This window comes from Chelon labrosus, assembly GCF_963514085.1.
Source record: "Chelon labrosus genome assembly, chromosome: 12".
NCBI lineage: Eukaryota > Metazoa > Chordata > Actinopteri > Mugiliformes > Mugilidae > Chelon > Chelon labrosus.
This window is the reverse complement of record NC_140345.1, coordinates 10,507,469-10,525,018: the sequence shown is the minus strand read 5'-3', so window position 1 is coordinate 10,525,018 and position 17,550 is coordinate 10,507,469. Positions and strand designations below refer to the sequence as shown.

Here is a 17,550-nt window from a genome sequence, read left to right as displayed (position 1 = left end):
GCTCGGTGCTCACCGCCAGCCCTTAACCACCGTAACCACCCTCTTCATGCGCATACAGCAAGGCAGCCATTTTGTGCCAAAGCCAGCCCGCGCTGTGCCAACTGAGCTGCAGACATCACTGAACCTCATTTCATTCCACAGCTGTTCCATCCCACTTGGAGACATTCATACAATACAACTTATTACGGCTTAATGCAACCTAATATTGATGTATGTGTGTACACAGAGAAACAGGGCAGCGTGGGGAAAGAAATTGGGAAAGGGACAGGTCCATATGCAGTCTAGTGATAATGCGAGGAGCCAGCGATAATATCTGGGTGTTAAATTGGTATCGATTGACTAAATATCCTGACCAGGAGGAGAGAGCGGCCGTCCTTTCATGCTTGTACACCATGTCTGCTCCGGCGGCTCCAAGCTGCACTGTGACTATCTGATCCATTTTAATACAGACGTCCTCACCGCTAGGCCTCTGCCCAAACCTCATTTCCAACACAGTGTGCTCGAGTCTTCCTGTGCATGTGTATCTCAGCCTTCACTTCAATTGCAAAGATTATTTTTGTTGTGCAACGATTACGCCGGTTTCATTCTAAGGTATAATATATCACTAAACGGCGGAATGGAGGATTAGCGATTTCACACAGATGCATGCATGAAAAGTGAAGGCCGCTGTGCCAGTTTGCGGTCACCTACAAATGTCTTTTCTTAAGATTGAAATAGTTCACGGAATGAGGCCATGCGACATTTTATAGCAAGAGACACGGTTGCACAATACTTTATCTGCATGCCCCACCTTCAAAAACCAAGCATCCAAAGGCAATAACACGCCTTTCCCCTCAAACACTTTTGTCACACCTAAAATCAACTAACGAGTGGAAACAAAACAATGACCTATTTAGACGAGAGGCCGGCGCAGTGGTTGGTAAATGTTCCCACAGCCGCACACCGCTGGCCGGAATTAAAGGCTTTTCCAGGCATAGCCCCGCTCAGTACTCGCTGCGAGTGTAAGAGTTTCAAAACTAGTAAAAACATGTGAATCATGAGCGAGATCACAAATGAATCAAAACCTTGAGTGTTTGAATGGGGCCGGGTATCCTGGTACATTTCTGGGTTTTGTTTCTCCAGAACTGAAATTTATCGCACTCCATCTCTTCTCGAGGAAACAAAGACTTCCCTTTCACGCAAACCGGCGGGCCAGTTCCAAAAAAAGCGCGCGCACACACGCACGCACACACACACACACGCCCGCCTGACAGAGCTATTGTTCCTGGTATGAACTTCGGCTGACCAACAATGGCACCGAATGTCAATCCTCAGCCGTACAAATCACTAAAATCACTGCCCCGCATTGTTTTCTGACAGAGATGAAGGAGCTCAAGTGTACACAACGTTAAATCATCCCCCAGTTTACCTCCAGATAATACACTCAATACCACAAACAAACAGACAAAGCACATTTACAAAGACAGATAAGGTACACAATTGCGCTCACAAACACTCAACTCTGATTCTGCACAGGTCACAGCACAGCAGCTGTAAGTGAGACAATAGACAATGACACAGAAAGACACAAAAAAGGAGAGAGACACTGACACAGCTACATGACAGATGAAGACAGAGAGAGGGAGAGATATGGAGAGAGGGAGAGATATGGAGAGAGAGAGAGAGAGAGAGAGAAATTGCTTTGTTAGCAGGACAGGGAATAAAGTGGTAATTACCTCACTGTGGGTTTGTTGATTATAGTTCAGCCAGGTTCTCCATGTTAATCATTTACCAAGGGAAGACGGAGATTAGTACAGAGACAGACACAGAGAGAAGAGATAGCAGACAGTGGGAGAAATAGATTCATTTGCATGCACACGCACTGCATGCACTGCTGAATAGATGCAGACAGACTGCAGGATGGAGACATAATAAAAAAAAGAAAGAAAAGAAATCGGACTGAAAGTGCACTCATCTTCCCGGACAACACACAATTACAAACACGGCCTGCTTTCAATCTACCCAACGTGTGTCGGGCTTACACAATGCCTCAGATCAGATCTGTGTGCATGCGTGTGAAGGTACGGTATGCAGAATGTGATTTACTTTGGTATTTAAACCAGATCATTCACGAGCGCACACAGAGGGAAATGATGCATAAACAGAGCAGAGATTACATGGAGGACTTATGAGGGCTGCTTTCAATAAAGATACAGAGAGCCGATACAAATATTCATCTCCTCATGCACCGTTTAAACATGCTCCACTGGCTCGGAGCTCAACCTCAGTCTTTGTCTGGGGGGGGGGGGGGGGAGGGGGTGAGAGATAGATGCAGAAAGAAAGAAAGAAAAAGAGAGAGAGAGTTCAGAGCGGTCTGGTGTGGGGTTTTAGATGCTTTTAAGCCTGTGTTCAAACTTGCAGAGTGGGTTCAAATGTGAGCGAGCAAGGAAACAGGTAAAGGAAATTGGTTCAAATATGCTTATTGAGATTACGAATGGTAAAATACAGTAATTTCCATTTAAAACCATGCTAATCTGAGTTTCTGCAGGGAAGAAACAAAAAATGTGGGAAGAGGAAAGGAAGCAGCTGAAAACCAGAGACTAAAGCTTAAGCTGTGATCCTGAGGAACTGTTGCAACAAGTTTGCCTCCTCCCATGGCGAATAAGAGAGGAAGCAAAAGTGCAGGTGAGAGCCAAGAACAAGGATAAGTCAGAGGACAAAGGAATGGAGTAGCTGATTTAAGGCGCAGGCATGGGTAACATTTATCATTATTACAGATGTATGAGTAGCACATATACAGATGGGAAAAGCATCTTTCAAGCCATCTCTTGCAAAAAAAAATGTAATCCAATACTTAAAGTATTGCTGCTGTGAGTAAACTTCCTGACAGATCCTGAGCGGATTTATGAGGATGAATGTAGCACAAGAAGCAGACACAGTTGTATCAGCAACTAAGCCAGTCAATGTGTTTGGTCCAACAGGTTTAAAAGCACACCGCGGCACACAGAAAGGGGCTGAATAAGCCAATACACCGCTGCTCAGGGGAGAGCCAAGGGAAATCGTCAGCACACACAAATAGACACACTCAAGCTTTGAGCACTGTGGTGATATTGTTTTTTTTACTAACCTTTAACTGCTCCAGGAAGTAAAGAATAATTTCTCTTCTAATAAGGAAGTATTGCTCTGAGAGAGACACGGTTATAAAATCGGGAACGATCGTAAACTCTGTTCATAAAATCATAAAAGAGGGCAATCGAACCACTTGAGCCCCACAAAGAAAGGGGCTAGGGTGCCTGATTCCGCAATGTTCACCGCTGACCCTGCAGTCAGTCGATCACTTCTATTTCAGAGCTCCATTTTTCAATCTTGAGGGTGCTAAATGTGTGCCAGTTAAAGTGTTTCACTGAGCCTTTGTTACAAGCATATTAGCCGGCGAAGAGCAGAGCAAAGAGGCCCTTCAGTCTCCACTTCACTGCCCCTGCTTCATTAAAACCATAAATCCAGATGTCGTAGGAAAGGTGACGGCCAGAGACTGTCGTCTGTCATCCATATTAAAAAGACCCCGCTTTTCTCGCCAGCTACAATTATATTATGTACAACTTGAGCCTTTGTTGTAACGTCTGTGGCTGCAGCCATCGCTAGCCTTTAGCTGTTACTCCAGTGTCAAAAGCATCAGAAATAATGACGACATGAATAAATGGATCCATGCAATCCTTAGGAACTTTGCTTTTAAAGAATTCTAGTTCACATGTCCATATAAAACCTTTAGTTCCTGTTGCAGTAATATATACTAAAAAAAAGACTAAACCAAAGAAAGCCAGTGCAAGCCCAAATCAACAGCCCTCTCCCAATGCGTTCCGATACATTTAAGATATTTAAAGCCACATTAATTGATTTTTATGAAGACAACGGCAGCATATTAGCTTGCACAGCCGTGGTTTAGGTAAAATATTAGCAAACACGCTTCTACACCCAGCAGATAAGGAAGAACACGAATTTTAAATGTTGTTTCTGGCGATGTGGTGGATCCAAATCTCACTCACCCGCAGTCTCTATAACTTTGTGCCTCTGATTTTCCGTGTTGGCCAGGTCGCACGCAAGGGATTTATCTGAGCTATGAATCAGAACAAGAAAACTTCAAGCTGTTCAACCAAAACCGGGGGCAGAAAGATGCTAAAAGGCGCTGCAGGTTGGTGAGAGAAGGAGAACTGCAAAATCAGATGATGATTCCTTGTGGGTTTCATCGCACTTTTTGTGTTTGTCAGGTTGTGTGGTCCATTAATCATGTTGAAAAGACAGCTTGGAGAAATGAGCTACCTCAGCAGACATCACTACATTCTATATTTAAGAATCATCACTAAATTGTAAACCATTCCAACATTATCGACCAAAAAACAAACGGTAATATGAGGTTATTCTGTGATCTAGGCTTCTATCTGTACCCAGAGCATCAGATGCAGCCCTGGGCCTGGCACTGAAGCACTGAGCCAACAAAAGCACGGCTCTCCGGTCCCTGTGCTCCTCTTCCCTCGTCTGGCTACGTTTACAGGCCTCAGGACAACCTGGTTGTCTGGCTGGCAGCTAATGGAAAATATGGTATGGGAAAATGACTGAAGCTCAACTAATCACACTGCCAATATCCATCACCGGGCAGGAGGGAGTCGTGAGAGATAAAGGGGCGAAGGAAGAGAGGGGGAGTGCAGACAAAAAAAATGAAATGGAGAGCAGGATGTAACAAGGGGGATAATGAAGAGTGAGGAGGAGAGGAGAGGAGAGGAGAGGAGAGGAGAGGAGAGGACTAGCAGTAAACCCGGGGGATTGGGCCTGGGTGCAGCCTCGCGGCTCCACTGATAGCTTTGTGATTGGGTTGTGTTACTGATGAGAGTGATTCTCTACCACAGTGGGCTACCTTCTACCGTGATGCTGATGGCATTGTGATTGTGTGGTGTTGCACCAAACTGTGTGGCCCTGCCACAAGCTGTGACCATTCATCCCTGAACCTCTGGGGAACAAGAAGGTGCTTCCTAATCCCGTCTCTCTTCCTCCCCACCACATTTCTGTTGGATCCCAATTACATGACTGGGTTTTACCCGCCTGGACACACTGGGTATAACCTTGGCTGACTCCAGCTCAGGAGGAGTTCTACAGACCTGACAAAGCTGCCCTCGGGGAAATTAACAGCCCCAGGAGTCATATTTCTGTCGCATATTGTGCTGCTACAAATGTAAAATACAAGACAAAACAGTGACTGACAAAGAGGTCTCGGTGGCAAACAATTATTAAGTAAAAAGGTCATTCATCTAAAAGAGTGTTTGGGGAAACGGGCCCTACAGAGAGAGTCTTTAAATAACTGGCTAAGAGAAGGGTGGATGTTTTTTTTGGGCAGTAACCCTACCGGCCCTGCAGGTCTCCCACCTCAACCCCTCAATTAGTCAGGCTGGAACACCTGGATCAGCAGGTGAGCCTCACTCTGCCCGGCTAATGGCCCCAATCAGCCCATTACACACACTCACAAACACAAACACACACACACACCTTCCCATTACCCAACTACATATTCGCTTATGCACAGCAACACTTAAGGCTTTAATATACACCTGTGTCCTGAGAATGCTATCTAGGGCACAATTCAAAACAAACACTTAAGAAGAAACCCTTACTTCTGGCTTTCTATAAGGAGCATAATCACTAACTCCAAATGGGAGCAGACAGGTGAAAGCCAGGGTTGGCGTGTGGTCATTGTGATAAAGATAACTAGCAGCAGGAAGGAGGTGTGATCATGTAACTGTGTCTCAGATGAAACCAGGGTTCCACTGTGTCCCCAGAGCTCAGGCTTCTTTATTTAAGGCAAATACCACTGTGATAGCTTTAGAGTCCGTGCATGTTCTGCCTGCCCTGAACCTCTCCTTCAATTAAGAACACAAAGACTTGATCTGCAGCATAGCTGAGATTCTTTAAACTCAACTAAAGCCTGAGTCATTTAGCTGGAATCGCTGTGGTTGTTGTGCAAGAGCGTGGCAGCGCAAGTTCAGACCAGCTACGTTTGCTCCATTCACAGTGATTGAACCTAATTTGACTGTTAACATTAAGCACTTATGTGGCCTGCAGATAGAAGAACTAACACGTCTTCTCATTTTTTTTTTATTCTCTGGAGACGAGCCACACTAAGCGCACAGTCTTCTCACCTTGCGTTGGTGGAATTCCAATACACGACGTGTCTTTTGGCTACAACCGCTGAGATTATGTTGAAGAGAAAAACTGTGGCTTTCCAAGCAGGCACAGCCCCCGCTGTCCACATCGGGGAGCCCATCCTGGCCGCCGCGGAAAGTTTCTGCACCGGCAGGGGAGTGGTGCGCAAATCAGGTGACGAGACCCCGACGGAGGTACTCAAGAGAACAACTTTTGCAGATTCACCAGCTCCTGAACAAGCTCAGACTTCTACGGCATCTGCTGCTGCAGTTTCGCATGATGCATGAGGGTAAACTGATTGAAGTCGCTCCATATTAAAAAAAAAAAAAAAAAAGAAAATGGAAAAAAAAAAAAGGAAAAAAATCACAGGCTTCTTAGTGGAAGGTGTGCGCTCCCACAGGGAAAAGTTAGTGAGAGTTTGTCCACATTCCGCATGGTGGTTTAGGCCTGAGATATGTTCACTGTTAAGTATAAGTACAAAAAAAAAATAGTTAAAACCTGAGTTTAAATGTCCAGTACAGTGATAGGTTATGAGTTGAAAGTGCCAGCTGGTTTGGCAGCAACAGTCTGCGGAGCGCTGGAAGGGCGGATGCGTTCAGACGAGGGCGGTGCCGGACAAACTTTGGGCCAATGGGTAGGCAAGGGTGTGGTTATGTGTGTTACTGTAGCAGCGCAAAGTTAAATCCTTGTGAGGTGCGCCCACTGGTGTGAGGAGACAGCCTGTCACTCTTGCTGTTTTCCCGGAAAGCCTGGCACCTTTTTTCTCTCTGCTCTGATCTGGAGCTGAATGGCGAGACTTATAGTACGGTGTGGTAGAACACCCAGCTTGTGTTGTTGGAGCTCACTGGTACTTCAACAGCTAGGTGCTTTTCAGCAGCAGGGTGCATACAGTTCAAACAAACATTCCTTCATTCTCTGGTAAACTTTCTTTCAGCCTGCAAGCACTATTGATAAAATGGTGCGTTCAGGTACCCAACACACAAAATAACAGCAGGGGGCCGCACCAGCATTTTGGCTATTGTCTGAAAGAACCACATTTAGTTCAGCAACACTTGGCTGCATGATGCATCTGTGTGTGTGTGTGTGTGTGTCCTGATGAGTATTAATTCTCTGGTTGTTGTCACCCGGCCCAGGGGAGGGTGTAGCGACAGTAATCACTACGCCTCCACGGACGAAAGCCAGTGGTGGTCCTCTCTAATTATCTGATTCCCTAAATGTGCCTGTGTGTGAGAGTGTGTGAGACGGCTAACCCTGTGCTCCGGCGCTATCACTCATCCAGACAAAGTTACATTGATAGCTTTGTGTTATTAGCCGCAGCAGCTCCACGTCGGGTTATTTCCTTCCTGCCAGGCCCCTCTCCAGTGCTGCCTTCTCTATCTTTTATCCTGTGCATGTGTGTGGCTCATGTGTGCGTGTGTGGCACTGGAACTCATTAGCTCACTTCCTGGAGGTCCTGATCATTAATTTCCCATGATGCCTCCGTGCTCCTGTGTGGCTAATTTGTCCCTGGTGAGCCTGTGCTCCTTCAGCAAACGTGAGGCCGACCACAGAGGAGTAACTCACTCTGCGGGGGTCTCTCCCTCTCATTTTGACTGATCTATGGGACCAGACAGTTCCTAACAAATTTTGTAAGAGTTCCAGGGGTTAATAATGCTTTGTGAAAATTCATTCTGTTCTCCCTTTCCCTGAAAAAAAAAACCAAATCCTGCTAACTTTCAGTTCGGGTTTGTCTTCAGAACGCAACAGTTTAACAGTTTATTCAGTTGCCCTGCAGCGTATGTTACTCACTAAAAATTGACCAGATTTCCCCTTGACTCAGATCAGACTGGGAGCACCAACTGAGCTGCGCACTACATTAAGAGCCATGTTGATTACACAGCTCATGAATTCGGCACACACCAGTGGTAGTTTTAAAAGAACAACTCCGAGGCACTCCCTCGAAAATGTCTCTTCCCTTCTCCCTCCTTTCCTCTTCAATATTTGTTTCATCTCCTGTCTGTCTGCTATTCATCATTATCAGCGCTCTTTCCAAAATCCTCCTCTTCTTTTTCTCTCACTCTCTATCCATCATCCGTCCTCATCTTCACTCTCATTGATCTTCTCATTACTGGTCAAATATGTTATTTTTTCCCCCTCTGTCTCTTGGCACAGCTTATTTCAGCAAACATTTCTGAGTTGTTTTTTTCCCCATATACCTGCGCCCAGAATTACACCCTTGTTTATGTAACTTTCCTAAACCTAATTTACACCTAAAGGAAATACATCTTTAGCTAATTACAGTTTGAACGCTAAAATATTCAGCTCATCTGATTCATCACGACTAATCTGATCCGCCAATAGTTGAGTCAGATATTCCCCAACCTTGATCTGTGCTTAGAAGTAAATGTCATGAAACATTCCCAGAGTTGCCCTGTTAAGACCAGGGAGAAAAACAGGAAAAGATCCTGAAAAACAGGAAAAGACTTTGGCAGAATAGCGTTGTTTTTGTAGACTGCATATCTTATCAGCCACGCCATTAAAACAACCTGCCTAATAATGTGTAGGTCCCCTTCATGCTGCCAAAGCAGCCCTCACCCGTGGAGGTATGAACACCACCAGACCTCTAGCTGCAGATCCGTTAAGTCCTCCAAGATGTGATGCTGGGCCACAGACTCCGTGGATCAGACTTGTCTGTCAGATGCTCGATCAGATTGAGATCTGGGGAATTTGGAGGCCAGGTTAACACTCTGATCTCATTATTGTGTTCCTTCATCCATTCCTGTCGCCATTTTTTGCCAAGTGGCTGGGCACAGTATCCTACTGAAAGAGGCCAGTGCAGTCACACTGGCTGGCTGCTACACACCACCGTATGCAAAAATACTCAAATGCTCTGATGCCCGTCTATTGAACTATAGTAGCTTGTCTGATGGATGAATTTGTCACTGAAATCCTTCCATTTGCTTCTAACATCAACTTTGAGGACAAAATGTTCACTTGGTGCCTAATATATCCCACCCACTGACACCTGCCACGATAAGAAGCTAATCACTTCACCTGTTAGCGGTCATAATGTTATGGCTGGTCATTACAGATCAAGGTCACTTCAGGTCGTTAAAACCAAATCCATCCAAGCTGAAGGAGATTCACAATCACAGCACGCCAAATTCCAGTCCAGACCTTCATTGATTTTCTCCGTTGCCTCAGCTGGGAGTTGGTTTTTGGGGCCATGTCCAATCATTTGTTTGTGTCTTTTTAAGGCTGTTTTTGTCCGGGAATCAAGTGTGGCGCTTTTCCCCCTGGCTGCATGCGCAGATAGGTGAAAAGTTAAAGGAGAAGACCAAGACTGAGAGCAGTTCAGGTTTCAGCTTCCCTTTGTTATAATTCACAGAGTCAATGTGAAACACGAACACCGTCCTACAAGGTATTCATTTCATTTATAAATTAGACTGAGATCTTGTGGCTGTAACCTTTGCCATGAAACATTTCACTGACCTCTTATGCCCTGTGTGAAACGTTTTCTTCTGCACTTTTGTGCATGTTACAGAAATCAGTTTCTTATTATTTTGCTGCCACGTGGCAAAAAGAAATGTTCCTTAAGTGTCTTTTTCCTCCATTTAGATTGTTTTTCCTCGCCATCACTTCCTCTCCTCTCCCCTCTCTCTCTCTCCGTACAGTAGTGTCAGTAGCCTCTTAATCCTGTTATCTCCACATACACAGGCTGACACCACGCCACTCGCCAGAGCTTTAATCAGCTACCCTATACTGTACACACACACACACAGCATGAACACGCTCCTCTTTCTCAATCACTCATTCTGTCTCACACACACACACACACACACACACACACACACACACACACACAGAGCGGGAATGGCCCCGTTCTCTATCTACTCTGCAATCCCGCTATTTCTGGTCTCTTACTATTCTGATCAGCCATATGCCTGCATGTTTTATGCACATCTTAGCCTGTCTATCACTCATAATTTCGAACATCTTTCCGTAATATATTTGCTTGTCATTCTTTCCTCACTTCTGCTCTACATCTACTTCCTCTCCATCCCATTAAATACGCCTTCTCTCTCTCTCCCTCTCCCTCTCTGTCTCTCTCTCTCTTTCTGTGGTTGCTGCAAGAAGACTCGTATCTCTATTTAATCTTCTTTCTCTTTTTGGCTTAATGACCGGGCATAATTGTTACCATCCCTCTTCCACAATGAACAAATGAATATGAACTCCCACACACACACACACGCACAAAAGAAACCCTTTTCAAAACTTTCTTTTTTTCCCTTATGTTTGCCACTTTGTACTTCCCGGTGCTGCTTTTTTTCCACCCCTCGCCTTTCTTCCACACACCCACGACACTTGTTTGCAGCAGTGCCCATTTTATGGGGTCATCACTTTACTTGTGTGTATTTTTTCCATCCTCACCTTTTGCCTTTGTAAAAGTACATTGTGTGCAGCTCCTTTTTTTGTGTGTACCTCCGCTCTTTTCCTCCCCCTCTGTCGCTGCGTCTCAGTTCCGTAATTACAGCCCTGGACTCAAGCAGTGATGGTAAATGCTTTTCTATTCCCCTCTCTCCATCACTCTCCCTCAATCGCCATCGTTCTCTTTCTCTCACCAGGCAAATTACATCTTGGTTACTATAGAGACATGTTTATTGAATGCTTTTTACCGCACTTTCTTACTTCCCCTCAAGACCCTGTCGCTTTCCATCCCCTCTTTTTCCTCAGCTCCACCTGTCTCTCTTTGTGTTTGGTCATTTCTGTCACTCTCGTGTACTGATGGTCATCTGTGTCCTTTATTTCATTTCTCTCTTTTGTTGTCTGGGGAGCCACTTCAACTTCTTCGGTGACTAATAGTTGCCATTTGTGAAGAAAAGAACTGAGCATGTTGGATAGATTTTCAATGCAGCGGTTGCTGCTATTGTTGTTGCCATGTACTACACGTAAGCAGATAAAGAGGCAAGGTGTCTTATTGTACTGATACGACGTGTGCTATCCATTACTATTGACTCAGTAAGTGGCCCCCACTGAATACAACACTCAGATTTGAGCAATCCGATTGTGTCTCCTCTTTCTCCTCATCATCACAGATACGGTGTCCAATCTACTCCTCTTTGTTTCTCGATCGGCTTTTCTCTTCTTTTTTTTTTTTCTGTTTATCCCTGTTTCAAAGCAGCTTCAAAGAGTCTGGTCTCATTATGCTCCGGGGCACAAATCTACACATGCAAAGCTGAACAACAAAAAAATTAACGCATCTGTTATGTCCACGGGTCACGCAGTTACAAGGGACAAACCGTAAACCATATCTGAGATGAGACGAGGTCCTTGAGATGTGGTTTAAAGTTCAGGGAAAAGTCTGAACTTTATCGGGGGGGGGAAAGCATCATTGATTTCCAATCTGGAGATTCATTCTTTTCATTGTGATACAAAGTTTCAGTATAAACATGGTTGCAGCTGAGAACTTCTGTTGATAGTACACACCAAAATACTACTGCATACTCACTTGCCAGTTCATTAGGTACACTAGTGAAAACTAATGTGTTAAACGAGTGTTCTAATACACTGATCAGCCATAACATTATGATCCTAACATCCTAATATTGTTTAGTTCTCTCTTGTGCCTCCAAAACAGTTGTGACTCATCAGAGAATGGAGGTCTGACAACTGAATGTTGTTAGTGGGGGCCTTTGGTCCTATGGGTTGAGGGGAGGGGCCTCTGTGGATCATCATCAGTTTGGGATCTAGTGGATTTGGAGGCCAGGTCAACACCTTGTGCTGTTCTTCATGTTTTTTTGAGTTGTTCCTAAACTGTTTTTTTGTGTGTGCCTGTGTCAGGCTGCATCCTGCTAGGGATTGCTGCTGCCACCAAGGAGTGTCATTGCTCTGGGGTGGGGGTGCCTGGTCGGGTGGTACATGTCTAAGTAACATCCACACCAATGAACGTCAGGTCCAAAAGTTTGCCAGCAGAACATTATTGTCACAAGATGGTCAATATTATTTACTTCTCCTGTCAGTGGTTGTAATGTTGTGGCTAATTGGTGTGCAACAGTCCTGAACTAAATCTTGGCTTCAGGAATAGTTTAAAATAACTGAAATTTATTTGATTCACTTGTGTCTTCATTAAGTATTTCTGTATTCATTCTTATGTATTGCATTGTGTTGTACCACCGTGATTTCCATGGACGTTTTGACTTGTCATAGTAGGGAAAACAGTGTTGCGTTTAAGTGCTCCCGTAAGTCCCGTTAGTGTGATGGTGAGTCAGCAGGCACAATATCAGGACCCGCAGACTGAAACAGCTAGATGAAAGTCATCCGGCATTCCTTTTATTATTTACACCTGAGCTTTTGTTGCTGTGAACTTGTCAAAATGTATTCGGGTAAAACGCCCTAGTGAGATAATACCTGCTATTGCACAGCGACTCATGCAGCAACATAAAATATGATACGGTAAAATGATTAGGTATTGCAGGGTTCTTGTGTGGCTTCGTTTAACATTTTAGCGACTTTAGGTTGGGTAGAAGAACGTCATTATACTTTGTGAAATTATGCATCGTTCTTCTCTTGTACAAAACCTGCTGTCATTCACACCCTGTCTCAATTTTGCTTCCTTCGTTCTCATTTCCTTCTCATGCAGCATTTGTGGATGATTAGCAGAGTCAGATGGAAGCAAGGAGAGGACACATGTCCCCCCTCTGCATATTCATCTGTCCTTCTGTTCCCTCTATTCACCAGTCCCTTCTCCTCTCCTCTCTCCCCTTCTCTTCATCCTCTCTTTGTGCCAGCAATCATCCTCTCCCTCAGCATCTCTGCATTTTCTCCTCTCCCTTCCTTTCTCCTCTCCCTTTCTGTCCCCTACTGTACTTGCCACTCCCCCGTCTATCCCGTATGGATCAAGTGAACCCTCTGTAGTCAAATTAACTTTGAGATGAACGAGACTGTTTGTTTGTGCAATTTGACATCCTGCCAGAGCTGCAGTGAAGGTTATGTCTTGATATATTTCACTGCCAATACACTGTGCTCCTGTGACATCCATGGTTTCTGCTCTGATATCCGAAAACAAACAATTCTCCTCAGTGTCAGAAAGGTATTTCCATTTAAACACAACCGTGGAGGAGACGGCAGAGTAGACAAGTCAGTGTCTCATTAATGTCTTTGAAGCTCTAAAGTGCCTTTGAGGAGGATACAAATCCCTTACCTGCTCAGTCATGTGGCTCTGAACGAAATGAGAGAATAAAATGTAAATGAACATGCGTCTTTTTTTAGCAGCTTCTAAAATTTAGAAGATCTAAAATGGTGACATAGCACCTTGATGTCAGGTCGTAATAGTAGACATTTAAGAGGATCCACGTGTGTAGAGAGGAGCCATACAAACAAACCTGGTTTTAATCTCTGCATATTCACTCATTTACTTGCTGTATAACTGCTGTTCGCAGGGCTTTCTTCATTAAGGCTACACACCAAAATGTTTTCCAGTTGGTGTCCGTAATCTCTGACTGTCAGTGTGTGTTTTTGTGGGCAGTGATCTGATGGGGATTTGGCAGACATGCTTATGTGGTAGGAACTAAAAGCAAGTTAATTGTTCCCCCGAGGAAATGTTCAAACGGGCCGGACCACTTACAATTAGGGGCTGACGATAAAAAAAAAAAATGTAAAAAAAAATGCAGATTTTTATTTTTTTTTGTTCCCTGTCAATGACTTTTTCCTCATCAACGATTTTCCCTGTGAGTTATTACTGCGGAATCAGACACTAGCTCTCTGTGTGTGTGTGTGTGTGTGTGTGAGAGAGAGAGCGAGAATGAGTGTAGATGTGCGGATCATTAAAATGCCTTTTTTTTTTTGTGCTACTCCTCTTACATTATAACATACTGTAGCGTTTGACAGGTTCACAATAAACACCAGCAAACCTTTTAATTAAACGGGAAACGCACACACGTTTTCCGATAATCCCACCTCATGCTTTGTAATTAACTCTACACACACTATAAGTTAATTACTCCTGGAGGAGTGGTGCTGTAAAAGAACAAACAATATGCTCAGCCTATAGCTAAGTCTATAATAACCCCGATCTGTTAGATTTACCTCCGACGCAGACGCGGAAAACTAAATCAAGAACATAAATGCTCTGTTAACAGGTTCTCGTAACTCCTGATCCACTGACTGGAGGTTTGTGATTTGAATTATTAATTGCTGGTTACCGTCTTATTGCTCGAGGATGTGGAGCCTCTGACTGTATATGCCCACCGAGCCGCTCTTCCCCTCATCAGAACATGGGTGAAAGCGATATCTTCTAATGATTGGCCTCTCTCCCCAGCCCACCCCCTTGCAGCCTTTCAGTAAATGAGGGAAAGTGATATGGTTCTCTAATGACCAGTGTGAATAATCACCATCTAAATAAAGGTTCTGTTTGGTGTTAGAAATCTCCCACTTTGTCTCTTGCTATCTATATCTCACTCCCGTTAACCGTCCACTGACCCTGTTCCACCTTTGTCTACCTTTGTTGATTTCTCCAATTCTACATTTTCTTCCCGTGATCATCAGAGTGATGTCCATTCATCGTCATATAGATGTTGTTTTTTGGTGCAAGCTCTCCTAAACCTCACACCAGATGGTCCCTTTTTATCCGGTTGTCAGTTTTCACATCCTCAGTCCATTACAGCGGTTGGGTGTGTGCACGTCTGTGTATTTTTCTCTGCACAGATCAGAGAGGAGCTCAAATTGACATCCATTTCAGCCGCACGTTTAGCTTTTATATCCTCAGCCTCAGAGTGAACGGTGAGAGGAACCGGAAGACATGAAAGAGTAGGAGAGTGCTGTGGAGATAAAAGGAAAGCACTAGAAAAACCTTGCTGTCCGTCTGCACGTTTATTTTGTGCTTACTAAAGTTCTTCTTCTCGCACATTCTCTCTCTCTCTCCCTTCGTTGGGGTGAGGAGGAGCTGAGTTATTAAAACGCCAACCTTTCCAACAAGAGGCAATAAATCAAACTAAATATCCAGGGGAGAGAGAAAGTAGAGAGACAGAGGGGGAGAGAGGGAGACAGAGAGCAAGAGAGAGAGAGAGAGCATGGAAATGAAAAATAGGGAATGTATAAGTTGAGGAGGGGGATTTGATGAGCAGAAGGCTTGGGAAAGAGGGAGAAGAGACGCGATGAGAGAGTGGTATTATAAATTGATGCAGAGGATTGAGAGGAGAAGAAAGTAGCGAGGAAAATAATGAGAGTCTCATCCGGCCGGTGTGATGCCTGCCCTCTCCTCATCCACTTTGATTACAGACAGACAGGCCGGCCAATCAGGGTTAATTCACCATCATGGCAAATCAGTCAGCCAGTGAGCGGCTGATTTTCCAGGCAGCTATAAATGTTTTCCCCCAGTTTGCGGCGAATGTGTTGATAAATGGAAGGATGGATGTTTAGGAGCCAGTCGGAGGTGTCAGGCCTTATTGCTGGATGTTGACGACGAAGCGGGCGATCACCGAAGACCCGGATGTGACACAGCATTGGCACGTCGCTCACGCAATCTGAACCAGACAAATTACAGACGAGGAAAAATAAAGCAGCGTGAACACCTTAAAGACACTTGTGGAAACATGTATACCACAACCTAGAGGAAACAGATGCTCGGTCCCATAGCAACGCACTGGTAGTATATAGTGTAGACTGATTAATCTTTAAGTTATTTTTGTTTTTTGCAGTTACACGGCGAAAATGAGCACTATTTTACACCAACAGAAAGCTGTACAATACTGTATGGATTATTCTGCTGCCTCGCCGCTATCTGCAGCTTGCGTCGTGCCATGGAGCCGTGATCAGCCGCTCCTGTTAATTTGTGTGATACCTTGTAGTAAATCAGCATCATGCCCGTCAACATCTTCCTCAAAGATCCGTCATTTTTGTCACTGTGCATACTCCATAACTAGCTTCTAATCATACAGGATGTATTGAGGACATGAGAATGAGAGGTAGAGGCAAAACAACAACTTTAGCGAAAAAACAAAACAAAAAAAAAGGGTTTGATATGTTTTGAGACCAAAGCTAAATTCACTATTTACTTTAGGAAAGAACCGACCTTGTAATCCGTTAAACATGTCAGAGCCTGACAGAAACAAACATCACTCTCTGCCTCCATTTTTTAAGTATTTCTTTTGTATTTTCTTATATTTTTCGCCGTTTATCATTCTGTCCGACCATTAAAATACGTTTCCAGAGGAAAGACAGACTATCTGAGACCTTTGGAGTTGTCAGCCATTAAACTTTCATAGTGCCGGTAGAAAAAGTCAGCAAACTCTTGGACTCACTGCCTGGTCGTACCTCCATTGGCAGCAGCAGTAGCAGCAGCCTCAAGAAAACACATCCGCTAGTTGTGGATCAGACGTGCACAACATCCAGAAGGAGTTTTGGACTATTCTTCCTCACAGAGTTGTTTAAGCTCATTCACTTGATGTCTGGTCTGAACAGTTCTTTTGTTTGAACTCTTTTTGTTTGAGGCTTGTTGTAACAAAACTGCTACTGATTAAACTGCTACTTATTTTTCCCCTCGATGTCTGGGAGCTGTCCGGGCCTAGAGGCGACAAACAGCCCCAAATCATGATGCTGCTTCCACTATGCTTCAGTGTTGAGAAGATGTTTTATGCTGTAGAGGTTTTTTACTTTAGAGAGAAGCAGTTTCTTCTGTGGCGTCTCGCCACGGACTTGAGTGTGGTCGAATCAACGGCGATGTAAACCATCTCCACAGATTCCTTTTAGCATTTAGCTGTTACTTTGGGGTCTTTTCCACGTCAGTGAGCCTTCTGGTTTTATTTAGCCGGGCATCCATTCAAGGGAGAAAAGCCACACTATTAAAATGTCTCCACTCATAGACAATGTGTCTAACTGGGGCCTTATCAATATTTAAACTCTTTGAGATTACTTTGCCGCCCCTTTACGTTTGTGTAAACAATTCTTGACGGTAACGGTAATGGACGGATAACGGTAGCTTTTTTTTTTTCTTTTTTTTTTGAGGCATTGTTCATTGCTAGAGGAAGTGCCTTTAACACACTACTCCAGTCTTGTTTCCTCGATTGGACTCTTGCTAATGCTTCCAGCAAATGATTTATTAAATACAATAATTATTAATTAGTGTTATTATATTAAATAGCTGTTTTTGTAACATAAACCCTCCCTTCTAACATTCTCGCCGCAAACCAGATGAAACAACATCCTGCTGTTTTGATTTGCGGTTTCTGTCCAAGGTAAAGCTAAAAAGCTACCACACACATAACGGAAATGTGTTTGGGGTCACTGAAAACCCAACCAACATCAGCGCACATGTGGCTGAATAAACCGAAATCACTTTGCTCGGAAATAACTTGCTCATAACTATTAAATACACTTTTGCAACTTTGGCGACTAACAGCTTCTGTT

General features: G+C 44.1%; 1 protein-coding gene across 2 annotated transcripts in view; it reads right to left on the bottom strand.

Moving 5' to 3' along the window:
• Positions 1-6,467, bottom strand: part of efna4 (ephrin A4) — a 32,525-nt gene extending 26,058 nt beyond the window's left edge. For both annotated transcript variants that reach the window (XM_084556175.1, XM_084556176.1), the window contains exon 1: positions 6,165-6,467. In XM_084556175.1, coding sequence (XP_084412301.1) covers positions 6,165-6,289 — 125 coding nt within the window. In that variant the 5' untranslated portion in view covers positions 6,290-6,467. The remainder of the gene's footprint in view (positions 1-6,164) is intronic.
• Between the last annotated feature and the right edge of the window lie 11,083 nt (positions 6,468-17,550).